Raw genomic sequence first — 27,946 nt, 5'->3', positions numbered from 1 at the left:
CTGGTCTGAAGGACTCTTTTTTAGGGGCTTTGAAATGAATAAATGCTTTCTGTCAATTTTGTGCTTTTTCCGTTTGGTAGCACAACGCCACTGCTTACACTCCCCAGCTCTGTGTGAGGAGACTGTAATCACTTAGGGATGCTTTCATTTAGCAAACAAAACAAGAAAAACAACATAGTAACTACACTTCCTGGAATCATCTCTGCATTTAAAGACAAAGCCGCCTACCCAAGGAGCCTCCACACGAAGCTTCTAATAACGGAAGAGCACCCTCCCATCTGAGAGACTCCTAGCCAAGCCCTCTGCTGCTATCACTCCTAGAAGGTCCACTTTCACTTTGCTCCAATAAGAAGTGCCTCTTCTCTTGGAAGGGCCTTCCTCCTCTTCTACTGTGTGTGTGTTCCTTTTCCCCTCTGTTACAGAATGTTTGGCACAGCCTCACCCGGCCTCAGCCCCCTTAATCCATTCACTCTAGAATCCCAACACTTACAAACAAGTAAGAGCCACTTCCTTTAGAAAAGACTGAGTTCTTAATCTCTTCCAGATGGAATAAACTGACAATTGATATGAACTAGTCACTGGATTCAATGCACATTAAAGATGGTATTCTACTTCTACAGGTTCACTCAAAGAACTTAAAAGTTTTCATTTTTAATACCATTTGTGTGAAAGTGAAGAGCCTACACTTTTGGCCAGGATCACTCTTATCAGCTGGAGGTTTGAAGTGTGTTACTAAGCCCATCTCAAATTCGCTTTCCTTCCCTGTAAACTGATGGTGAAAATCTCTCTCCCTTAGAAGCGTAGGAAGAATCAAATAAACTAATGCGTGGCAAATACTTAGGATAATGCCTAATGAAAAAAGTCCTCAATATATCGTGGCTGTGATTATTCTTCTTATCCTTTGAATGTTTATGATCAGAATCTACAAAGAGGAAATAAGAACAGAGTGATCTGAGAATAGCAAATATCCTCTCCTGGTCTTAGTCAAATTTGAACATTCCAAGGTCAGGAAAGAAAGGGGCTGCTCACTGACTTTTTTCCTAATTAAGAATGACCATGCATTTATTTATCTATTCATCTCTTCAACAAATTCTTCGGTGCATGCTACATGCTGGACACTGAGGCTCCAAAGTTGTGTGCAACCTCAAGGGCCACGACCTCAGAGAGCATCGAGTCAAGCCGGAGAGACTGAAACACTGAGCACAATCACCTTGGAGAAATGGCTGCTATGGTTGCTGGGCTAGAACCCAGGGCGATCCCGGAGCAGAAGGGGAGCATAAGCAACTCATTATAGTCCAACCATACTCCATCCTCATACAACCGTGAGAGATCCCTGCGTCAGTTCCAACCATCACATCTCCCATGGTACACACCCAGAAAAAAACAGAAAGAGCAAATGAATTTACCACTGGTGGTAGAGTGTGGGCAGCTGGGCATGCCTGTCCCCTCCAGGAGCTAGGAGACAGCTCATTTCAGCTCCCACGTGGGTCCCAGCAAGAAACTACAAAAACGTACAAAGCGGCTAAGAAGAGACAGTCTATAAGAAAAGAACTACTAAAGCTATGAGCAGGGTTAAGGGAAAATGAAAAAGATGGTGAAGGTCCCAGATTAGCAGACTGTAGTGATCATTAAGCACTCTAGTCCTGAGGATGACGAGGAAAGGGCAGTTTCCAGAGCCTAAAGGGGACAGATGTAAGGACAGGGCGAGAGCTGTGGCCTTTAATAGCAAAGAGAGAGCAGAGAAATCAACATTCTGGCTCTCCTCCCTTCCCTCCCACCTACTTCCTGCTAGTGGCTCCCACTGACCCAGCCAACGGCAACGGAGCCTGGTGATGGACGTCAGCATCCTGGGGCACATGGAGGTTGGGAAAGGGCAGAGGATGAACCTGGAGGACAGACAGAAACATCATGCATACAGGCTGGGCATCTCACCATGCAGAACAGATTTCTTGCATACAGAGGCATGTGATTTCTTTTGCAGCCTGAGCCACACAAGGGTACTTCAGACTGCATGCATTTTCCTCACCTATTAGAAACACCACAGGTCCTGTATAAGCTGAGACCCCGCTGAACTTTATCTCATTTAGCCCCCACAACAAGTGTCTGAGTTATGCGGGTTCTTCCAGTTTTACTGATGAAGAACAGACGCAGAAAGGTTGAATGTCTCAGTAAGTGGCAGGGGAAGAACTCTGACGCATGCTTCTCCAACTCCAGGAATCTTAAGTGGTTTTGTTTTTTGGTTTTTTTTTTTTTTTTCCGTTCTATCAAGTTGAAAAGTAACCACAGGGATTGATTGGCAAAATCAATGTTACAGAGACTGGATTCGTAGCCCTGCCATTATACAAGATTAGGAAAACTTGGCAGAAGTAACCGGCAATGAACCTTCATCGATGAGTCAAGTCTGCTGTTGAAGCAACGACGTGCGTCTACTCTTAAATCACGTCATTTCTGAATCATCAGCCAGGGCTAGAAATCTGGAGATGCCGATCTAGGGCTGATGACTTCTGACCAGCACAGCTGGCCCGCTCCCTGTTCTGCATGTTAACAAACCTCTAATATTGCCATACATTATAACGGGTGGGGAGGCATGGCACTGCCAAGAAACAGTGAAGAAGAATGTGACTTCCAACACCAGACCGAAGCACTTGGTAGAAACCAGAAGATTTTCAGTCCCATTTAAAAATCTATCAATCTGCATATCATTTACCATTATTTTGTGATGTCCATTATTGCTACAGCCTTGGATTGAAGCAGCAGAAACTTTGTGAATTAGAAGCTGCAGACTGAAAAACTGTTAAGTGTGGGCTCAGGGGCCCTGGAGCTGGAAACTGGGGGTTTGAAATACTCCCCATGCTTTCTGGCTAACGTGAAGGTAAGCAAGTCAGTTTACGGATCTAGCCCTCAATTTCCTTATTTGTCAAAGGGAGAATAACGGTATTTACCTCACTGCCTCAGAACAAGGCTTTAATAAGAAAACACATGTAAAGTGCAAGGTATATAATAGGCATCAATAATGTCCTGTGTTCACTGCTTTTGTCATTATCATCAGCATCTTCAGATCTCCTCCACCATCTCTTCAACTCCTCTGATAAAAAAAAAAAAAAAAGTCTAGCCCAACAGTATCGCTATCACCTCGCTTTTGTCTTTTTCATGCTGGCCAGTGCATGAATAAAAGAAGCCTGTCTGCTACCTGCCTGGACCCCGACAGGCAAATGATTAAACATGTGAATAACCTGTCAGGAGAAACATACAACTTTGCATGGCCTGCTATTTAAAAAAAAATCTAAAAAATAATAATAAAGGAAGGAAGGGAGGGAGGGAAGGAAGAAAGGAAGGAACTTGGGGAGGGAAGGAGGGGAAGGAGGAAGGAGGAGTATTCAAAACGAATGCAGTTTTGGTAAAAAATTTCCCATGACTCTTAAACAGAGTTGCCCATACAACGAAACTACTTAAATTTTTGTTCTAAAATTGTTTAACACTGTGAGAAGAGAGGATGGCCTTTTAAAAATACCATTTTAAAACTTTTGTAAACAATTGACCTGTTTTTTCAAATAAAATCTTAGAGAATCCCATTTTTTAATTTCATGTTTATAACACAACATTTACTTATAAAAGTTAAACACTGAAACCTGTAAGGCAGTTTTGATTAACACAAAAAATACAGAAATAGGAGTCGTCGTGAGGAAATTGCTCCCCCAGTGACTAGAGACAAAATCCAATTAATTTGTGGATTTTGCCGTAGTTGCTGGGAGGTAACTCTCCGTGAGTCTCACATCTCTTCATGTCTTGCAAGCAGAAGCATGGACAGCCCACGTTCTAGACTCTTCTCAAGAATGTCTGCAAAATGAACAGCTCTGGAAGATAAAGGTAATGTCTCCCTCTGTGTCAGAAAGCAGGTTTGCTTGAAGACCACTACAGGAGGTTCCTCAAGCCTGGGATTCCTCTTCTGTCACCCAACCCTGGCAGGTTAGTTACATGGCCCTCATTGTGCTCTTCTGGGGCAACTGTCAAGAAAATGATGACACTCTGGCTACCACTACTGCTTAGAGCAATAAACTGTCCTTTGTCTCTGGCCCAGGGGTCTTCTGCCACCACCCACAAAATGGTGGCAGGCAGACTAACTAGCTTCCAAGTAAGATAAAATCTCGAGGCTCTGGACAATTCTCGATATTAGTTACATGGTATCAAAATCATGCCTTGTCACTCAGACTAAGCAGTTACAAAATGTAACTTTTAACCAATTTACACTTCAATCTTAAAACACTCTTCAAATAATCCAAGAAGATAGAAAACACTTATCCAAGATTCTGTAAAACCACCAATCAACTGGGCTGCACAAGCAAACTGAAAATGTTGGACATAACGTATTCAAAAGTTTTTTTTTTTAATTACAGCTTGCAAAATAGTTAAGACATATTTTAAGCATAAAACTAGAATCAATTTGTAAAACTCAGGGATCTTAGTTTGGAAAGCACTTCTATACTGCAGCTGCAACAAAATGGAGACAAAAACATGTATCCTTTTTTTTTTTTTAAACTCCAGCTCCATGTTTTCAGGTTACAGCAATCATTAAACCTCTTCTTTCTAGCCCATGTGCCCCATCTGTACAATGGGATTAATTGTGCCTGGTGGGGACAGCTCACAGAGCTGTACAGAAGAGCAAGCACGTTAATGGACAAGATGCTTTGTAAACTCTAAAGAGGCAAGACAAGGTACACCTCTGAGTCCTGCTGCTTATCATGAAAAGCAAGTTCTCTTGAGCTTTTTCATGGTACCAGCTCAGCAGCTCCTAGCAATCACGGCACGTAGCATCCTTTGTTCATTCAACAAATATTTATTGTGTCAGCCACTGGGAGGGAACAGGAAAAAGATCCAGGGGCACACGGTACACAAACCTCTGATAAGATAAAGCACACAAAAGGGCTTTTCCCCTTTGTATTTAGTTCTCCCTTATATTTCTCTTCAGTGCTATGGAAGAGAGAACATAAAGGAAGCAGTGGGAACTCAAAGAGACCTAATGAGATACAGGCACTTTATTCCTCAATCAGGTGCACACACCTGAGCAGGATAAACAGACTACTAGTTACTGGAAGGAGAAACTCTAAGTGATGAGAAAACTAAGACCTTTTGAATAAAAAATTAATGTCTTCATGAACCAGACCTAGAAGGGATTTAACTCCATATTAACACTGAGGTTCAGTTAAAATGGAGAAGTCTTCTCTACATCTGAAGATGAAATCAAGATTAATTTAGAAGGTGCATTTCAACTATTAGTTTCAGTAAGGATAGTCCAAACTGCACCTCAAACTTGTATTCTCTTATTTAGCTAATTCTATTTACCAGTATACAGAGCACTTGATAATCCCAAGTTCAACTTTTTTTTAACGACATTTATTTTGCCAACTGCTTCAAGATAATCAAGCTTTGCCGCTTGGCACGTGCATTCAAAAATACCTTCTACCATCTGAAGGCCATGCACACAGATTCAATGTTATTCTTTTAAGTTGTGATGTTTATCCTGCTTTCAAAGGTTTTATTTGATAACTAAAAACGGCACTGCTTGGGAGAATGTGAGTTCTGTCCATGAGTTGTGTGTCTGGGGTATTTGTGCCCATGCAGAATTCAGTGGGGTAGCTGTAAGTCCCTCCAGGGGAGAAGTCATGCCTTAGTCTCTGCACATTCAGTCTGCAACTGGCCACAGTGAAGGTCTGATGATGCCTGCTGATGCAAGCGCACCATGCCCGCATGTGCTTAGATGAAGTCCTCAAACTGACAGTCTGGGCACGAGTCCAAGAGCACACACCCTCTTTCTCAAACTCCTCTCAACCCGGTGGCAGGAGATGACTCCTATTCTGAGGTAGGCCCTGTCCCGTGTATTGTGCACGTTAGTTCATTTAATCCCTGCAAGTCCATGAGGTTGGTACAATATCAATATCTCCATTTACTAGATGGGCAGATGGAGGCACAGAGAGGTGAAGCCACTTGCCCAGATGCCGGATTCACACCCAGGAAGCCTGGCTTCTGGTCTTTCAACTGCTATTCCAGACTATATCTTAAAATAATATGATAAAACAAGACTATCCTTTATTTATATTATTATTTACCAATCTAATAGCAGCAGCTAAGATTTCCTGGGCTCTCACACTGTGCCAGACACTTCACTTAGCACTGTATAGACTAGATGTCATTTAATCCTTCCAACAGCCTTTCTAAGGGGGCCCCAGGCTTATCTCCATTTAAGACTGCAGATCAGAGAAGTTCAAAGCCTGCTCAAGGTCGCAGAGCCAGCGGGTTGTATGGCTGGGATTGGAGATCAGGTCTGTGGGACTCCCCAAAGCCCACACCCACTACCACACACTCTGAGAGAGGATTCATGTCATGTCACCAGCTCCCCTGTAACTTTCCTCACATTGGAACAACTTGAAAAGGCCACTTTTTTGCCGCTGAAGCAGCATTCGTTTGAGTACCTCTGAGTTAAGGTAACTGAAGTGACATAGATACTAAGGGGCAACAAACAGTCATTGAATTTCAGTCTTGAGACACAGATTTGTCCTGCAGAAGAGCAGACTGGGAAACATTGCCAGGGGTTAGAAAGCCAGGGTGCCCCCAAATCAGCACGGTTCAACAAAACCCCAGCCAGAAGCCACTGAGTTTCACAAAATCCTATTTAATAACCCAGAACAAGCAAGCCAGAGGAGAGCAGAAAGGAAATACTGGCCAGAGGAGAGCAGAAAGGAAATACTGACAACAGAGCTGGGCCCTCAGAGCTGGTGGGAGGCTGTGGAGAGCAGTGGTCTGCACACCTGTCACCTGGGTTCAGGCGTCACCTCTGTCCCCCACCCCCCGAGCTGTAGCACCAGCATGCAGAAGTGACTTAACCGCTCTGGATCCCAGACTCTCCTCCTTCTGGGTGATAATGTAACGCCCCATCTATTTTATATTATTAGTTACTAGGCTATCATTATTATTACTATTATCATTTTATTATTACTCTATTAAGGAGGCTCAGATCAAATAATCTAATGACAGTGCTTTGAGAAACCTAATTTACAAATAAAAGTCACTGTTGTTTTTCTCATGTTTACACAACATCACATAGATTTACTATGAAGGAGAATCATTTTACTTGTCTTTTCCAATGTCCACTCTAAAATCCTGCAATATTTTCAGTAAATTTTTACAGAAAACTCCATACCCAGATATTCACAAACTCCATGTTTTATCTTTGCAGTAAACATTGGCTTCAATCATTCAATCTCCTGTTTAAAGGAAACAGAAGTGATTTATTAATGGCCTGGTAGCAGTAAGTTTGGGCTCTGGACTCCTGGGTTCAAATCCCAGCTGTTCTTTTTACTAATGAGGTGACCTTGGGTGAGACATTTAACCTCTCCTTGCCACGTTTTTCTCATCCATAAAATGGGGACAATGACAGCGCCTAACCAGGGTTTGTCATGATGATTAAATATACCAGATTAGTCAGGATGTCTGATCCACAGTTAGCAATCAATAAATGTTTTCTATTGTTATCACCTTAAAAGGAAAACAACTGAAGGAACATTTATTGATCTCCTTTCACAAATGTTAGAGATCTCCTAAATGAGAGTTTTGGTGAAAAAACATGGCAGGGGGAGTCAATTTTAAAACAAATAAAATTCTTGAAAAGATGAGCTATGAACAAAACCAACTATTTCTTAATGTTATTTTTTTTAAAGTACCCAAAATTTATAAAATTATAGTACATGCTGAGATTCATTGAAAAGATGGCCAGAGAAACAAGAAGAATGCATTAAAAAATAGTTAAGTGTATACCCCAAACTAAATTGATCCAATCACAAACCTAAGCCATCAGTTCCAATGGTCCCAGTCTGTTCCACATGTGTTCTAGCAACTAAAAGTAGCAGCCAAGATTTGCAAGGTGGCAGTTAGGTCATGCAAGGTTAAGTTCTTATTAAATTACTTCTCCTAGTGCTAATTTTACAAGCAGTTTGAAGAAATAAATTTACTTGGAATTGAGACACTGAACGCTAGTGACTAGAAGGGCCACTGCACACAGAAAAAGTACAGCAATATTGATCCACCTGCCCAGGGATCAAAAAGTTTAGTCATTCTTTTCAGCAAATATTTACCCTCTACAATTGGCCAGGCACATGTGAAACCATAAGAAACACAATAAAGAATAAAGCAGTCCCTCCCCTTAAGGTTCTCAGTCGAAGGCAGCAAACACACAAAGACGAAATTATAACACAGCTCTTTCATGGGGTAAACACACAGTAGTGGCACCTGACTCAGTCCTAAGCCAGCATGGAAGGGCTCTCAGGAAAGGTTATATTGAACATGAAGCCAGGAGCAGTCAGACTGAGCTAGAGAAAGGGCTGAGAGTGGCAGGAAGAGACTCCCAGACGGAGGGTCCAGCACGTGCAAAAAGGACATCTGACCACTCTCCAGCGGCATCCCATTACACTCAAATCTTCAATACCATGACGACCAGGGCTCCACATGATTTGGTATTCATCTCCTACTACTCTCCCCCTTCCTCCCACCCTCTGGACACTTGAGACTCCTTGCTGTCCCAAAACACTCCAAGCACATTCCCACCTCAAGCCTTTACCCTTGCTGTGCCCTCTGCCTAGGGTGCTGTTCCATCAGATACACACAGGCTCACTTTATTCAAATGCCACCTCTTCAGGGATGCCTTCCCTGTCCCTTCTATCTAAAATACCCTGCCATCCTCAGTAAGTCTTTTTTCTATCACTGAAAAGCGCCTGTATATTCCTCTTTATGTGTTCTCTGTTTAACGGCTGCCTCTTCAACTAGAATGCAAACTCTATGGGGGCAGAGGATTTGTCTGCCTTTGGTTCAGGGCACATTTCCAGGACCTGTAACTCTGCCTGGCTTATGTTGAGGGCTTAGTAAATATTTGTTGAATAATTAATGAATTAATAAATGCCCTGATGACATTTGAGAAGATATCTGGATGATCCAGAGACACACAGTTCAGCGTGAATGGCGCATAGGATGTAAGGGGAGAAGCAGCAGAAGGTAGGGCTGGAGTGAGTCTGTCTTCTAGAAGGCATGAACTTCTCTTATTTTTGTCTGGTCATCAAATCTACCCCATTAGCAAGAATAATTCTCTAGCCAACATTGCAATTATTGCTAATCCCTGCTCCCCTCCCGTGTGTTCACCCAGATCTGAAGAGATAATCTGTAGCTAGAGAAGAAGGTTACAGAATCCTCTGGCTTCCTTCCATGGAAATGACATGTATGTTTTTGACAACATAAAAAATCTTAGTTTGAAGGGACCATCATGGTACTTGAAATACTTAAAGCTTGCTAGAACTTTCCAAAAGGAACTAAGAAAGTAAAGTAGCAACAAAACATAGACACTCAAGTATACAAATGGAGGCGCTGACAGATCCCTTCCGTTCAAATTCTCAGTCATCAGGGAGATGAGAGATTTTTCTATACTTTGATATAGAAAGCAAGTAACAAGAGAACTAGGAGAACTGATACATATTGAGCATTAAGTGGCTGGATAATATCAGCTCCAGAAACAGAGGTGAACAGAACTGGGATAGAGGTAGAACACAGGAGAGACAGAATTGAAGGCGGTCATCAATATGTTAATCTCTGAAACGGCTGTCCTCCATGGGGTCTGACAACATACCAAAGTGACTGAGCTAAATAAATATTTAAGTGCTTGAAGCCATTTATTCTTTCAATCCCCACAACAGCACTAAACACCTAGGAGGTAGGTGCTATCACCACTCCCATGTCATAAAAGAGGACACTGAGGTTTACAAAGGTAAGGCGACAGGGCTAGAACTCAAAGCCTGTCTGGCTCCTCAACCATCACGCTACTTAATCTGACCACGCGGGCGCCTCTTCCCCAAGCACCAACCCACTTACAGAGCAAGCTCTTCTATGTGACAAGCACATATTTTGCAAGGTAGTCAGAGTTAAGGAAAAGGTGCCATTGCTCCTGCACTTCCTTCTCTAATGGTTGCCCTGAAAAAAAACAATGAAAGTAGGATGGGAAGTGGACCACAGAAACAGCAGATCAGCTCTGAGACAAAGCACTGGGAGATTCGCGATCCACCAACCAAACACTCATCTCCTCCAAAGAGATGAGAAAGTATTCCTCTTAGACCATCCTGCTAACTGAAGCTCTCTCACCACTCATCTCTTGACCTGAGCATGACCTTCCCTGTACTTGACACTGCTTCTCTAACCATTTACAAGACTAAACCTCCAAGTTAGACACCATTATTTAAAAGAGAACAGGCAACTGCATCATTTATTGGCAACCATCAAGGGCCAATCTTTCGTTTTTACTTCTGGGGTTTTGTTAAATTGACTTAAATATAGAAAATACTATTTAAATAAATTCTTTATTAAGAATCTTAGGGCATCAACTTAATTTGTGGCGGTGAGTGGTGGCGTTTTCTCATATGGAAAGGAACAGTTATGTAACCATCCCACATGTAAGAGGGGCCAGGCTGAAATCAAAATGATAAAAGATTGCAATAGCCTTGCTTTTCTCAACAAGAGTACCGTGGGGATTTCATGGGCAACATACTTCTCATACAGCCTCTGTCCTCTCATGAAGGCCTTCACTTCGTTGTCCAGTGGGAAGGTGCCGTCGTCCTTTCTAAAGCGGTAGAAGAGTTTGACATCCTTGAATTCCTTATGCTCGTCACACACTGAAAGACAATATACACAGAGAAGCAAATAAAAAAAATAACTCACTTAATTACTCAGATGAAGGAAGATGCTAAGATTTGTTTTTACCTAATTTCTCAAGCATACTACTCTATGATTAAAACACACAAAGTAAATTTTACAGAACACTATAAAATGATTACAAATCAATAAAAATATGTTTAAAAAAACACACAAAGTATTTAGCACAGGGCCTGGAACAGAATAAGCGCTCAGTTTTATTAGCTATCCCCATCATCGTCATCATCACCATCATTATCTATTAAAAGAGTCGCAAAATTCAATTCATCATTCTTCCCACACACTCTTCCTGAGCATGCTACCAGGGCAGGCATCAGCCTCAAAGAATGAGAAATCTAGGGAGATAAAGAGAGATGTCGACATGCAATTAAAATATGGTGTGATATGATTATGAAAGAGATGAGCGGATATCGCAGTGGGAGCCCAAGCAGGAAGCACCTGGTACCCCAGCTCTGGGGAATGTGCACTTCTCTGAAGAGTCTGCATGTAAGTGGAGGCCTGAAGAATGAGTAGAAAATGAGCGGAAATGAAGACACAGGGCACTCCAGCCCAAGAGAATAACAGCACGTGAAAGGTCTTGGCCAGGGTTAGAGATTTCAAGGAGACATGCTCATGGAAGTTTACTGAACCACTGAGAGTAAGAGCAGAAACCTGGAAATAACCTAACTGCCCATTAGCGGGAGGATGGGTAAACGGTGTGATGGCAGAATGAGGCACGGTGCACGCTGCAGTGAAAACGAGCCAACAAGATGCACAGCCAACATGAGTGAATCACACAGACTGTGTTGAGCAAGTTGCAAAGGAATAAACATGCAACTCTATAATGACTTAGAACATTTAAAATAATATGTTACATTGCTAAGAGATGCACATACAGGAAGGAAAAAAAGAAATAAAGAAGTCCAGGGAAATAAATCCAAAAACGTTTTGGAAGAAGGAAGGGAATGTAATTGGGGACAGTTACTCAGGAGACAATTAAGGTGACACTTTTTTTTAATTGAAGCATAGTTGATTTATAATGTTATATTAGTTTCTGGTATCTAGCACAATGTCCTGGTCATGCATATACATACATATATTTGTTTTTATATTCTTTTTCATTAAAGGTTATTACAAGATATTGAATATAGTTCCCTGTGCTATATACAGCAGGACCTTGTTGTTTATCTATTTTGTAGATAAACTCCTAATTTATCCCTCACCCTCTACCTTTCCCCTTTAAATGTTTTATTTCTTAAATGGGTAGGTTCAGATCTGAAATAGAAGGCATCGTCCTTTGCTTCCTCTCAAGTTAACTTGTGTGTCGCCACCCCACTCACCGTGATGGATAATGCCCCGGTCTGCTAATTTCTGCATGAGTTTAATTGCCGTCTCTCTGTCAGAAGCCTCTTTGTGTTCAATCAGCCAGTCAATCAGTTCTTTTGCGACAAAACAGTTTGGGTAGGTTTTGAGATGATGTCGCCTATCCTTAATAACCTTTTCTTCATGCAGTCGGAGCCTGGAAAGAAAATGTGGCAGTCACTTTAGGAATTTTGATGACAACACGTATCTTTAAACCAATCCAAGGGAACAGGCACAAGATGGAAGTCTGAAATGGATCAGAGTACCACCCAGATACCTTTATGTCAGCAGGCGGTTTCCATGCTGTCAGAGCCCAGAGGCCCCAGAAAGTGATTCCACCTGCAGATCCAGAGATGCTACAAGGAAACAGCAAAGGAAACCAAGCACAGACGACCTAGAACTCTCCTGCCACTCAGGAGACTGAGAAACGCTTTCTCACCTCTGCTCTGCCTCACTCCCTTCCCCACCTCCTCACCAGCGGGCTCATTGCTTCAACCAACCAACCAACCAACCAACAAAACCAAGAAACTTGCTGAAACCAGGTACTTCCTCTTCATCACAGGTTGCTCAGGGGCCATCATATCTGAATTCATTCAGTCACACAACAAACACGAATGGGTGTCTACTGCCTGCCCATCAGGCACTTCCAGGAGCTAGAGATGCATGTCGGAAAATACACAAAGATCCTTGCCATCGCTGGCTTTGTGTTCTCAGCAGCAACAGCTAGTCCTTTTGTGAGGCACTTTACACAGGCACTTTATTACTCAATGCTCACAACAACCTCATCAGAAGTCATGATCACTATCTCCAATTTTTTTTTTTAACACCAGAGAGAACTGAGGCCTCAGAGAGATTAAGTGACTTGCCAAAAACCGAACCAGTTAACAAGTAGTGAAAATGAGATTGGAACCCTGATGGTCTCACTTTAGAGCCTGGCTCTCTAACTGCCGCACCATGCTGCCTCTAGCTAGGGAGGGATGGAGGAAAAACCCAGGAAAGATGGGTAAAAGCTGTTGGACAAGTACAACTTATTTATAGGCTGATGGATTAGCCTGGAGAAAAGTGGTTCACATGGAGTCTTTCCTTACTCCCTTCAGAACCCAGTGGTCTTTTTCCAAGATCTAAGTCCTAAATCTGCCTTTTAAAAATAGTTTCTTCCATTTGTCTTCTTTTCTTTTATCAGCCTTGCATTGACTTTTTAATTCTCAAGGGAAGGGTAGAATTGGAAATGAGAGGACAGTTTTCTTCCTGCTTCACTCACGTGACTCCTAAGGGTCTTACTTCATCTTCTCAATGCTATAGAGAAACGGGAGTGCCACATTAGTAAATCTCACAGCAACCAGTAACTGTGACATGGGCCAATGACTTAATGTCTCTTTCTCCTATAAAAATGGAGGCAACTATGCCTACCCTATCGTTCGCAATGTTGAGCTTTGGGGACATAATGTCTGCTAAGCACCAGCAACTTAGCACAGTATCCAACACACAAGAGGTCCCATCCTCCTTTCTTCCATCCCCTAAGGAAGGAACTAGGTCCCACTTTTGCCTGTTTTTTGAACAGAGGGCATCGAACGGAATTTAATGGTTTTGATAACCCCAGGGCTGTGACTATGAGTTGGGGGCACACACACTGGGCTGGAACTCTAAGGCCTAGGTGCTGTCTCCTTGCGACAGTTGTTAAAAGCTGAACAAGTTTCCTCTAAAATTCATATGTTGAGGCCCTAATCCCTGGTACCTCAGATTGTGACTGTATTTGGAGATAGGGTCTTTCAAAAGGTAATTACATGAAAATGAGGTCATTAGGCGGGCCCTGACCCAGCAGGAGCAGTGTCCTTATAAGAAGTGGAGATTAGGACACAGACACGCACAGAGGGGAGACCTTGTGAAGACACAGGGAGAAGGCGGTCGTCTACAAACAAGGAGAGAAGCCTCAGAAAGACCAACTTTGCCAATGCTTTGATCTCAGAGTTTTAGCCTCCAGATCTGTGAGCAGGTAAATTTCTGTTGTTTAAGCCACTCAGTCGGTGACAGTTATGACAGCCTGAGCTGAGACAACCACCAACTGCTGAAGACTGGAGGCTCCTGAGTGGTCGGGGGATGAAGGGCTTGGCTGGGGCACCAATAGGGGAAAGGAGAGGAAGAGAGAGATGAGAATCCCAACAGGTACAAACTGCACAGAAAGGAAAGAACCCTCGTGAAGGAGTTCCCACTGTAGGTTCGGTATTACACTACACATTTTCACACAAGCTGACTTAACTGCCATGGCCAGAATGCTTGCATCCTCCACAGATGCACGGGTTGAAATACCAAACCCCTAAATGTCAGTTATGAGGGCAGTCAGGAACACAGAACTAGGAATGGAAGCCCTGGCTCTTGTCCTGACATTGCCAGAAATTCCAGGGGGTCAAACTTCTGAGCATCAGGGTCCTTACTGGTAAAATGAGGATAACGGAGTCCACCCTGATTACCTCGTCACACAGCTCATTAAGGCTAAAGATAGCATTTGAGCCCTTCCTATGTGCTAAGCACCGTTTTGACAGCTTTACTGGCATAATCCTCATGACAACTCCCCAAGGCAGGTAATGTTAAAACCACAAATGATACCAAAGTAGAGCTGTAATTATTAATTAAAAAAAACAAATGATCCCTAATTAAAAAAAAACAACATGTTCACATCGGTGTGCTAAAGTCATCACTTGAATCCTTCTAATTAATTCAGTGACAATGACACTGAGTAATTTGTTTAACACGTTCAAAGCGGCAGAATGCAAAACATTCATTCTTAGACGGGATGTCTGTCAGGAATCTAAGAATAATGAAGACCAATTTATTTAGAAATTGAAATGTGGAATAAGCTACTATATAATTTGATGGAGGAGGAATATGTTATGAGCCAAGAGAGGAGCTTCAGCTCCTGTAAACTTTCCAACTTAAAAAATAAAATTATGAGGTAATGTTTATCATACTACAGAATAGAACCTTTCAGTTACTATCCTTCCATGAACCCTGAGCTCGGTGCTAATTTTTAAGCATATCTGACTTCCACATGCACAGTAGGAAGCAGCACTAGTCATCACCCCTCCAGCCTCACCAGGACCTGGTACCTTTCCCTGTCTAGGACACGGAGCAGAAATATGACGGAGGGGAAAGAACCCTGGGTCCAGGAGACAGCCTAAAACTTGATCTTTTTAGACATGTTACCAGGGGTTAAAAATGTTTAGTAACTATCTATGTTGCCATCTTTTTTCCTTTGATAGTCAGAAACACAGAATTCCAAAAATGAGCATTAACAATGGTATATTACAGAAAAACTAAAGAGAGAAGAATTTTCATACTCTAAACACATAACCAAGTGTTCTGCCTGGCGTAGTGGGTACTTTATAATATTTGGTGACCAAATGAATATATACAAAGACACTAATAGAAATGACACCTGTTTCAAAAGGTTGGGGCAGCTTCTCACTAACAAAGTGGGAGTTCCCTCCCCACAACTTAGCGAGCACCTAATATCATGGAATTTATCTCTAAGCCTTTTTAAAAGCTATTTATATGCTTTCACTTCTAGGGTAATCAATTTCCAAAGTTTTAATCCCTGTTGTACGTGTGTATGTGTTTTTTTCTTTAAGCATTTCCATTTATTTGAACTAAATCTATACCTTACAAATTTCCATAACATTTAATACACTAATATGCATGGAGATCACTAAGTAGAAAAAGCAATACTTCAAAGTCTTGTGGAAAAACAGAAATTTTGCATAGCTGAGCCTCTTGCAGAATAAGCATTCTCTACAAAGACTCTGTAAGATGCTGAGCTCGGGGCTAGAAGCCACACTTTCAAACACAGAGTGTTGCCTGGATGCATCAATCACCTTGTCTGTCATGCTCAACATGCCCTTTGATTCAAAACTGCCTCCCACTATATTCAATGGCTTGTAGTAACCTGTAATGAAAAAGAATATGGAAAAGAATATATATTTGTAAACATTAATTAATTATTACTTTTTTAAAAGCCTGTCTTCCACACCTTACCCACACCAGGCAGGGTCCAGACACCTCGTGCCTGCTTTCTTTGCATGGAAGAGCCTTTGACTTACTGTGGCCCCTGCACATGCCTGCAGGCAGTTCAGCGAGGAGGCCACGGCTGCAGGGTTCTACCCAAGTCAAGTGACAATCATCAGCTAAGCCAAGCAGAATGGCTCCATCCAAGATTTAAACTAGAGCTGAAGTTTTCAAACCCTGTTTGTGCTGGAACGTGTTCTTCAAGTGGAACTTACCTAAAAGCCAGTGTATAAAACAGAGCAGGGTGTCCTGGCTAAAAAGGGGTAGGGGTCCCAGGTCCAGGGTATTTCCTGGTTTTCCCATTTGGTTTTCCCACATACATTCTCCACAACCCCCAGACCATCTACAAGGAATTTTTAGAACAAAGGTTACAAATTCCCCAGGACTACAAGACATTGAGGAAACTGGCCAACCAGGAGGGAGAGGAGAGTGAGCAGGGCAGCTCGGCGAGGCTAGAGGGCAGGAGAAAGGCCCTGAAGTCACAAATGAGAGATGGCAAGAGACCCCTGTCCCTGGGGCGCCGTGGTTCTTTAGAGTTTTCTAGTTCTTCTTCCAAGCTAGGTACACCCTAATAACAGTACCAGTCTCTTCAGGGGGCTGTGAAAGCCTTGAAACTGTCTGGATCCAAAAGAACCTCACCCACCCAGGCTCTATGGCAGCCTTCACCCTGACCCCCGGCCTCCTCCCAAGCTTCCCTGACTCTCCCTTGCCTCCCGATCACAGGCATGCCCGGCTCACAGTCTGGCCATACTGGACTCTTCTCCATCACCTGAATACACCCTCCATGCCTCTGCGCCAGACAGAGACCCCGCTGCTTAGAATGCTCCCTCCTGTTGCCTGCAATAATTCAAAAACATTCGACTTGCTCTTCAGCTTAAAAGGCACCTCCTCGGTGAACATTTTCCCAGCCTTCCAAAGCCAGAAATCAAACTTCCTTCCTCTGCTCTCCCACCTTATTTCACGGCCACTAGTAAAGCGTTCATCCCACGGTAGTGCAATTAGATGAAGTGAGGGACATTAAGGGAGAGTTGCTTATTTATTTTTGTAAATCTAGTGCCTGGCACATAGTAGGGGATACATCCCTTGCTGGTGTGAAAAGTCATTGCACACCACGCACTCAGCCTTGAGGTGCACAGAGCAGGACAGTCCTCTGACTGAGAGTCTGAATCAATCCACCTTGAACCACTGGGAAGAACAATCATCGCTGTTTTAGCTCTATTTTCAATACCACTGGCTGAGGAATTTAAATATAAAAACCGCCTTCCCACCATTCATGGCTGACAGCTGGTTCACAGGCTTTAGAGTCAAGGTGATTCTGTAATATTCTATTCCTGTCCAGCTAACCAGCTGCTGAAATTGCATCAGACAATTTCCTCTTCCAGCTCCAGGAGAACAAACACGACCGAGTGTGGGCTGTTAATAATCCCTACGAAATGACCGGCCATCGGATGAGAAATGTAGAAATTGCTTTTCAGAAAATAGCTGGTAAAAAAAAAACTGCAGCAGGTTGTGGGACTCAGGGAACAAAAGGGGGACAGAAAGCACATATTGTCATTTAGAAACAGCGTCACAAATCTCAGCTGAAGCAAACAGTTTAATTAAAAAACACAGCAAGCCGAACAGTGGGGCTGACAGTGTGAGCTGAGCCTTGTGATCTGGGCAACAGCACTGACATAGATGTGCTTTAAACCAAAGCTATTGTCCCTGCCAGATGTTCAGCAACGGCCAGCGTCTGTCCTTGGGATCGGAGAACTCAGAGAAAATCACTCCTAATCACACACCCTTGAAAGGCCCCGAGTCTAAAAGGATACGAGAAAACACAGGAACAAACGAAATCTGATGCACTGCATTTCCTTTCAATGTTTGGATTTATTTTATAATCAAAATTTCAAATTATCAAAATAATGCATGCTCCTAGTAGATTTTTTAAAAAATTGAAATATGTATAACACAAAGCTGAGTAACTGGTGATGAATTGGTAATTGCTGAAGCTAGGAGACAGGTGCACGAGAGTTTTTGCAGTACTATTGTATTTATTTTAGGATGTGTCTGAAATTTTTCTTGACCCTCACTTTGCAAAGGAATCCAGCGTGAGGAGTTGCTTATGGATTCCTGCAAAAATCTATTAAGTACACATGTATGGCTATATATGTAGATTTTTATATGAAATAGGATCATTATAGACATTTCATGTAGTTTTGCTTCAAGAAGATGCTTGAATTCTCCCAGCCTGATGAGAACAACAGAACAAATGCAGACAGTGATAGGAAGGAAAGTATAGAACTGGTTAGTGGAAGCAGAGGGCATGTGATTCTGGAGAGCCAGAAGGAATTGGTCTCAGATCACACACACACACACACATACACACACGCACACACTGCCTTCTCTAGTGATAATGTCAACTGTTCCATCAGCAAGACTCCTTTTCGAAAGGACAGTAAACAATGGCTCTGTGAATCAGGAACAAAGTCAGAGCCGTAAGTTCTACACAGAGCACTTGCAGGCCTCATTTCAAGTCAGCAGAAAGCAAAGTCCCATGTACACTGTATGTCTTGTCACCACAATGAACGGAGAAGGGAAACACACCCAGGAAGGAAGCATGTTTGATTCTAAGACCCATATATCATGCACTGCATTTGAAATCACGATGAAAGAGTATCAGCAGAAGCAACAACAGGAATACTTTACATCTAGGACAGAGCCGAACATGATCAGAACTGAGCCTGACAACATCCCTGTGAATCAGGCAGGCATTGTCATAGTCACGTGACAGATAAGGCAGCAAGTTTAGAAAAATGACAGTGATGTACTTAAGTCACATTTCAATAAAGAGTAGGATTGGGATTTGAGCTCAGATCTTCTGATTTCTATGTTTCGAGAACCTTCCGTGCCATCAAACTGTAAATAGAATCACCTCTCTTCTGCTTATTTTGTGCCCATAAAAGCTAAAAAGGAGAAAACATTCTAGTCATGCTGAAGTGCCATGGTAAGGTGAAAATGTATGCAATTTACACACAGTATGCAGATACTGCTACCATATGAATACAGATGGGAAGATGGGGATCACAGAAATGCCTACAAAAGCAGTCATCACATTGTCTTCATGTTTGCACTGAGACAACGTTGTATAATTAAGATGACATTCCTAGGGGACCGGAAATGGACATGGTGAGTTACACCATCCCAGAGAGTCAGCATCAGTTCACGCGGGACATATAACAAACACTTTGTAATGATGTGTGCGTAAAAGCTCACAAGGCTCTTTTAAATCTCTTATCTTATCCTTGAGATAAGAGTTAACTACAGGGTCAAGACAGGAAGGTCCCTAAGTCAACCCTCTTTATCTCATTAGACCTGAGATTTCCACTGAATTCTTCCTCTACGTGGGCCTTTTCCTAGGTCTCCTGTTCAGAGGAACAAAGAGCAAGAGCCCCAACATCTCCCACTGCTTTTCCAGCTTGCAAAGTGCCTTTCCAAGAAGCTCCAAGACTTTTTTCCAAATGGGTCATTATTTGTTTACGCACCACATCCAGCAGAATCAGGCCTCTAATTGCCACTTTACAGGTGAAGAAACAAGTCCAGAATGGTTCATGGAACTCACTGAGGACACAGAGTGACTCACAGCGCCAGTACTGGTGACTGAGTCAACTGACCCTTGCTGTCTTGGTAAAGGGCTGGCCAGCACTCTTACTGCTTGGTGGCTGCTTCCGGTCCTAGCCCCCTGGCCCAGTCGTGCCTCTCTGTAAGCAGATGATGCTGCATCGTGACTCCTTCCTCCCAAAACAAAGAGGTTTGAGCTTCACTTAGAATAGTGGTTCTCAAATGGGGACAAACATTATGTCTGTCCCTTTACTCCTAGAACCCAAGATCTGGCACAACACCAATAAATGGTGCTATTCAGGTGACAGCAAGTAGGGGTGAGAAAGTACAGCTTTCAGTAGGAACAGGGACTCGGTTGCATTAGTTAGCAAATCCCCTTCCCGCCCTCCTCATTCAATAGTCATCATTCACCACAGCCAAACTGTGGAACCAGAACAACTGGGGTTTGAATCCAAGTAACATCCATCATTCACTGCATAACTTTGGACAAAGCATTCAACTTCTTAGTGCCTCAACTTCCTCATCTATAAAATGGGAATAAGAACATAGGTCTCATACTGTGAGGATCAGATGAGACTTATGTAAAGTGCTTAGCACATAATAAGCACTCAATAAATGTTAACTCTTACTGCTATTATTATTATGTAACATATAAAAGTCAGATTTGGCCAGAAGCACCATCAAGAAGCCACTAAGTATGCATTTCAGTTACTTTTTAGAACAAATGCAATCCTTAGCTGTTGACCACTGTTTTCCAGGCTGGATGCAGGGCTTTGCACTAAACTTGCTCAGTGTCTCTAAGAGTGACTCTCAGAACAAGTGGGGTGGGTTAAAAACCACTGGAGAGACTAGGCCATTCTGCTTCGCTAAGTATCTTCTTCTAAGGTAAAAGCAGAGAGAACCAAAGAGGAGAGGGTGTTCAGTCACTCCCTGAAAACATACCAAGGCCTCGCTTCCTGTGGGGTGTGCTGGAACCAATCCCACCCCTTCTGTGGTGTCAACCAAACTGATAACTAAAAATCACCGAATTGTTTTAAGTGCAAAGAACCTTCCAGCTGTCTAGTTTAGGCCCTCCCCAACATCCTGTTTCACAGACGGGAACACTGAGACAGAGAAACTAGGTGGCCTGCCCATGTCTTCCCCACTGGAACTTTGACCTTGGCCTCCTGCTTCTGACCAGACTATCTGTTGAACCCCACTGTGGGACAGCCTGGAAACAGGCTATTGCTAAGTTAGTATTTTATCAAAGAACACTTTTATCATTGATGAAAAATCTGGCCTGGACTCTGTCCGCAACTGGCCGGCAAGTCATCTTTGGTATCACCCATTCCATACTCATTCTTGAGAAAGACACTGCATTCCAACAAAATATTTAATGCTGGAAACTGAAAACTTCTTCCCTGAGAAGAAACAGTCTCAGGGACAATTTTAGAGAAAAAATTACATATTAAGTTCAAAAGATCATGAAATAATAACTAAAATATTGTTCAATATATGCCCCACCACCGGTGGAATATGAAAAATCCAAGCCAGCTGATGTGTGAACTGAGACAGAAATTCAAGTTAAGAAGGGGACAGATTCGAGTCGCATCAAGGACAGCCTGCATGAAGACCACCTGGAGGCCTGCTGAACCCAGGCTGGGCCCCATCTCCGAAGTTTGTAATTCAGTAGGTCTGGAGGTCAACCCGAGAATTCGCATTTCTAATAAATGCCCAGGTGATGCTGATTCTGCTCACTGGTGGGCACATTTTGTGAACCACTGGGTTGGAGTGAAACGGAACCAACACTGTGTTATGGGATAAAAAGAAGAAAAGGTGATGGAAGGAGGTAGAGAGGCAAGCGGCCTGTTAGCTGAGCACGGGCCAAGCAGACCTGTTGATGGGGAGGGGAAACAGGGTGTGGTCAAGGTGGGACACACTTTCAGGGTGTGCCTTCCCCAGGGATTCAGGACCCTATGAGTCTGTGGGCTCCCACCTTGTCAAAACCTTACAAGGCTGACAAGTGAACGAACTCCGGGGCCAGCCTTACGATGTGATCTTTCAGGGCCCTCTGTCCTTTAAATGTATCTTCCTACCTGCTCACTGATGCTCATTCCTCTCTGGGGAGGAACACAGCCTTCCGACCAGTAAGAAGGTATGAAAGTTGTTTTTTAAAAAGGTCTTTGGCTGAGGAACAGGTGACAAGTTCACTGATATTAAATGTAATCAGTTAAGCAGCAAGGATAAATGACAGTAATGAATCTGTTCCCGTTTTGATTAGAAGGAAGTTTCAAATAGGAAGGCTCATGATTTCAAGGGAAGAGGAGGAAAGAGTTGGTCCTGCTGATGGGGAAGGATGCCCAAAGCGGAAGCTGGGCTCAGAAAGCAGACTTCGTCTTCATCTCAGGGTGGGCGGACCAACCAAAGCCAGGTGCTCTGTTGTCTCTGGGAGGAATCAGGCTACCTAAACCGCCGTGCGTAGACTTTCTCTCTAGGTAAGGTGACCTGCAGAGGGGGCTCTCCGAATTAGGACCTTGATTTCCTAGTCTAGAAAATGAGGAAGCGGACCGGATTTATCTGTAAACTCTTTCAACTCTAACTTCTCTGTTTTTATGGACACCCTGAAAAGCCTCCAGGGAAAACCCTCACTCACGAGACCAAAATAGAACAGGTTGTTTGGGGCACATTTTGTACTGAAAAGATCTGCCACAAACCACAAAGCCAGGGAGCACGAAACAGCAATTTCATTTCCTTTGGGCTTCCAAACAAGGATGAACATATCAGAGCGAATTCTGAGCTAAGCACGCTGTACAAACCTCATCTAAGGCTACAACCATCTATTTTCCGCTCACAGGACGGATGCTGAAAGCTGCCAAGGTGCCACAGGCCTGGGGCGTGTGGGTCTATGGCTGAGAATAGACAAGGTTTCTCTGGATTTAAAAACATTTCGAGAGTCCTCAAAAGTGTTACCAGGGACATCTGCGGCTACAGTGGAGGCTGCTTTCCGCAAAGGGGCTTGTAAAAGATTTCTCAGCCAGTATGCATTTATGGAGCTCCAACTGCATACCAGGCATAGCTTTAAAAGCTGCTCAGGGCAAACTAGTTTCTGCAGTTCGAGGTCCACGGAGCTGAAATAGGTGTTGTTTCTTCAAAATGAAAATGCTGTATCCTTTGTGTATAGGACACACACATACCGAAGTCTCCATAATACGTTAAAACTGACTCTCTCCAACACTGTTTCCCCATCCTATTTCCTGTTTTAGCGAATGCATCCACTTCATTTCTGCCCCTAGATTTCTGCGATTCCTTTTTCAGGACACGCTCCCCCCTCTTTTCCTGTCCATCCGCTGAAGTCTAGCTCAGCTCAGCCTTCTCCATGATGTCTTCCCTCCTCCAGCCAGACAGGATCTGGTTCCCCTGCCTCCTCTATTTACTACGACGTTCACGTTTCCCCGTATATTATTCTGTATTACTCTACTCTTATCTGCATTCATTCTCTCTCTTCAACTGTAGTACAAATTATATTAGTAAAGATCTATCTCCTTCTTTCATATTTCCCAGGGTTAATGGCAAATGATACTCAGTATAAGGGTTTGGGTTTTCATCTTTGTTTACAGCTGGACAGAAGGAAACGTGAGCACATTACAGAATGCAAAACCTGAGTCTCCAGTCTCGGGCCCTTTGATGGCTGTAGACCCACCCAGGTTACTGGGCAGCACTTCAAAGGGTATCTGCCTTCGCCTTTCCATTCATGTGAAGGAGAATTTGGGCCACCTGTGTATGTTTGGTTCCCCCCCGATAAGAAATGTTAAATGATTCTTCCTTCAGGACGAGGCTGCGCTATGCTCTGGAGAGAGTGTAAACAGCAGGGTGCTGGCTTTAGCTCAAGCTCTGTCTGCTGTGAGGATCCAGGCAGGTCTGGGCGGGTCGGGCTGAGGCGGGTGGCTGGGGCCCTCCAGGAGCCCGCGGACAGCTCAGTGGAGGAGCCGGGCAGAGGGGAGGAGAGTCGGGGGGAGGCCACAGTGTCTGGCAGCCCCAAGGACAAGGAGCTCCCGAATCTGAAGGTCCTGTGTTCACTAAAGTTCTGAGAAGCCAGGGGCAAGACGCAGCTCTGCTGTGGGGAAAAGATGACAAAGCGTACACACGAAAGGGAGCACTGAGAGCCACCGGGGCAGTGATGTGCACACACACACACACAGGTGCACAAACATTAGGGGACCCAAAAAAGGCCATAAAAAGGGCTGTCAGGAAGCATCCAAATCTCTCAAAAATAAGTATCTGGGGGAGGGGGTTAATTGTCCCTTACAAGTACTCAATACACTCACATCCAAATGTGTAGGTCACCTTTTGTACTCCGTGTGGACCCCTAACACACGTGGTATTGTGGGTTTTTTCTCACGACTAACAGAATACAAGTAAAATGAAACCCTGGGAGAAAACTCAAAAAGCCTAAACATACATATTTCACTTATGACTAGACAGAAAGCAAAAGAGGTTTCTCAGGGCTACACAATAAAATGCTATTGCACATATATGATACAACCTCCAGGAAAATCTTCAGACTCAACTGCGAGACACAGCTTGTGGGAAGAAGCTCCTGGAAATCCAGATATTGGCTTATTCTAGGTGTATATTTTCCCAGTCTTAACCTATGACCTTTGCAGGTGCTCAGTACACTTAAAACTCAATTTTCAAACTACACGCGCACCACTGTCGTCACTGAATACACTTGCTGTGTGTTGGTTTGTATTTAATGTTGGTACATATAACTTCATGTATCTAGACCCACACTTATTTGGATCCCAGGTCACTCAACCTGTCTGAGGATCAGAGAGAAGAGGGGCCAAAGCAGAAGTAAAAAGCCATCATCAACAACCAAGAAGGAATTACACTGACAGAGAGAGAAAGGCTCTGGGCGGTACCTCTAGCATATGCAGTTTTCCATGTATCTGAATAATGAAGCCACATATCATATGCTAAACACGTTACAGCTTACAAATTTACTTCTGTAGTCTTCACCTTATTTGTTTTTGCCAACAGCCAAGTGAGGTAGTTGGGGTGGGGGCTGGTGATTCACCCCTGTCTGCAGATGAGAAGAAGGTTTAGGGTTTACTCTGGTGGCTGGAATTGGCCACTGATAGTTCACAAGTGGCGAAGCCACATATCACATCTGGAATTTAAGATATCTCGCCTACCAAGACTCCACACTTGTAAGCATATCTCCAACCTCATTAATGAGAATATTTCTGCATTACCATAGTTGTTTATATCAGTGGTTGCATCTGTAGTGTCATTTGAATAGTTATGTTTTTCGTGGGTCCTCCATTATTTTATAAGCACCCCCAAAGACTCCTTTTTCTCTATAACTCCCTACTTTGCTATGGTGGATGGGCAGGTATTTAATTCCCACTGATGATTAGAATCTGGAAACTTACCAAACTCTGTTTAGGGTCCCAAATGCTAGCATGGCTCCAAACACCCATGCTGACTTATGAAACAGAGCACTCACTAAACCTAGGACAGTCATCTTCCAAAGATAGTTACAAAACCAACGATCTTGTCAGCTCTCAGCCACTCTCTCCTGACAGCTGTCATTTGAACTGCACCGGCACTTCCACAGCTAAAAAGTCACACTGTTAATCAGACTACCAGAGGCAAGGTAGGGAAGCCAAAAGTGGGCTCTTCGGAAATCACTGAGACTCTAGAGGGTCTCTGAAAGGCTTTTCTTAAAGTCACCGTGTTACTGCACCTGTTGCCAATGTCTTTCCATCCCAATACGTGTTTTCCTATCGTGTGCAAGATTCTAGGAAGCAAAACCAACATAACAAATGCTCACTCTAGGTACCAAGAAGTAAATGATACTTGCATCCTGTGAACCAGTGGTTTTTAAAAGAGGCCCTGGCACCTGCGTAAGCCTAGGGTCTGTTCCTCAGCGGCTCTGATTTACATCACAATTACATCTGCCCTGTGGGTATCGGATAAGGAACGTAGTTAACTGAAGAAAACTTACAATGTCCTGCAAATCAATCCCCTTTTGTCAGACTTCTAACTTTCCCACTGATTACAAAATGAAGGGACAAATATGTGATTTGATTTGATTGCTATTTGATTCAATAGCAACTCGAGTTTGCAATTTCCTTGTTTTAAGGGAGGAGTTCCAGACAGCAAGTGGAATTGGCTCAGAGTAAGAGGTATTCAGATTAAAACAATGATGAAACATCCATTTTAATGAAAGGATAAAACATAAACCAAAGAATAGGCGTTTGTGTTAGTCTGATAATAGAAAAAAACGATGGTCTGGATGTAATTAATACAATTAGTTGATGAATAGAAGCTACTGAACGAATAAAATTAAACATGTTTATGTTCAGAGAATCACAATACTTCATAGTTCTTCCTGGATTATTATGGTTATTTCTAAAACTCTTTCCCACAATGAAGAATCTTCCTTCAGTCTATTTTTTTAAAAAAATATTTTATTTTACTAGCTGCAATGGCCAGATCATCTAGTTCCCCAAATCTTGTTGAAACATCTAACAAAGAATGGAGAAGCTCCTACCTAAATCAAAGTCAATCAGTGAAACTTTCCACTGAATCATGTACCAACGTACACGTACCAATGACTAAAGTCCAGGCATCACGCTGGATGGAAAATAAGTTCTATTACACATGCTTGCAGTGTGGCTGTCAGACCTGACAATAAATTCTATTTGCTTTTCTAACGTATTGCTGCATTTTAAGTGCTATATTGTAGTAGATATGCTGAACTCTTACTTAAATTAATATTATGATTATTCAGCATTTCTTGAATACATGAGCTGAAGGTCAGGTGACCAACAGAATTTAAAAAACAAGTGAACATTTTGGGTTAAAAATCAGTAAGGAAAAATTCAAATCCAGATAATAAAGCATTATTTGCACTTGAGGATATGCATGTTTTCTTCTTCCTGTTCTTTGATCTTTTTTTATACCCCACGGTACTTCCAAACTTCATAGTTGATTCCATAATAGCACCTCTGATTAACACCTCAATCATTACCTCTGATCCTTTCTCTTGACTCTAGCTCAGGGAGAACCATGAGGACAGGGGTGTCCATCCATGGCATTCCCTGCTGTATCGTCAGAGCCCAGCACCACCCCCCAAACTCAACGTACACAAAAGATGGCAGACACAAATCAGTACTCATTTCAATGCTCCCATCTTTCTCTCCTCCCTCCCTCCGCATTTCTACCCATAAACACACACAATCTCTCTTCAGCATCATTCCCTACTAAACTAGTTCCTCTTCCCAAACATCTGGTTTCTAGGAGTGATTCTCCACATATTCCAGCCACCCAGGCAATATCTTCAGCCAGCTTGGACTCAGAGCTCCCGTTTCTGTGTCTTTGCCCGTGGTATTCCCACTGCCAGCAATTCTGTCTTCTTCCCTTCCACTTTAATAAAACCTACTCATCCTTCCTCATGTCCCATAAAGCCGTCTCCTTCTTTTTTAGGTCACTGGGATTTGTCCTTTCTAAAACTGTTGCTTTAATTCTCCAGGGTTCTTGACAATATTTTGTTCAATTGCCCTCCATTTATTTATGGATTCTGATTCTGGTTCTCTACCTAAAAAGTCATCTTCTTGGGGGGCAGGAATCACGTTGTTTATTTCTTGATATCTTGTCCAATACAAACAGAACTTAGCCCCACAGGCTCTTGATAAATATTTGTAGGCTGATTAACTAAAGATAAAATATTATTATCAGGCATGTGTTTAAGAAAATTTTCTGGGAGGAAAGGTTTTAAAAAAGGGTGTATCTAGGTTTCCCTGAAATCTGCATTCTACATACACCTACAAGTATATAATCTTAACTAATCTATAACAAAACATTAATTGCACTTTTATAAAAGTTCATATACACTGCCTTGAATCTTGTTTAAATCTATCTACTAATTGCAAGGCACTGTGACTGATCTTCTGTTTTGTTTGTTGCCATGTGAAAAAGACAGTTCTGTTACCAGAACATCATAGACCCTTGTTTTCAAAAGTCAAACAGGAAAATATGCTTTTCATGTTGTTATCATCACCCATAAGAGCCAAGGAAGGAGGAAGAATGGGCTTTACTCTTCCTGCCTGCTTGTACAAGGGCTATTTACCATGTTGGTATGTCTTTCATCAGTGCCAAGTGCTTCACAATATCACTTTTATTAGTCACTCACCACAAGCACCATGTGATGCGCGGGAAT

At 42.8% G+C, this 27,946-nt stretch overlaps 1 protein-coding gene across 2 annotated transcripts in view; it reads right to left on the bottom strand.

Annotated features, from left to right (window-relative positions):
• DEPTOR (DEP domain containing MTOR interacting protein) overlaps positions 1-27,946 on the bottom strand; it is a 130,065-nt gene that overhangs the window by 82,113 nt on the left and 20,006 nt on the right. For both annotated transcript variants that reach the window (XM_006211424.4, XM_031691286.2), the window contains exons 2-3: positions 12,060-12,238; positions 10,577-10,700 (exon numbers count right to left, since the gene is read on the bottom strand). In XM_006211424.4, the coding sequence (XP_006211486.1) occupies positions 10,577-10,700; positions 12,060-12,238 (303 nt within the window). The remainder of the gene's footprint in view (positions 1-10,576; positions 10,701-12,059; positions 12,239-27,946) is intronic.

This window comes from Vicugna pacos, chromosome 25 (assembly GCF_048564905.1).
Source record: "Vicugna pacos chromosome 25, VicPac4, whole genome shotgun sequence".
Taxonomy (NCBI): Eukaryota; Metazoa; Chordata; class Mammalia; order Artiodactyla; family Camelidae; genus Vicugna; species Vicugna pacos.
The sequence above is the reverse complement of the archived record's forward strand: the minus strand, read 5'-3'. Positions and strand labels throughout refer to the sequence as shown.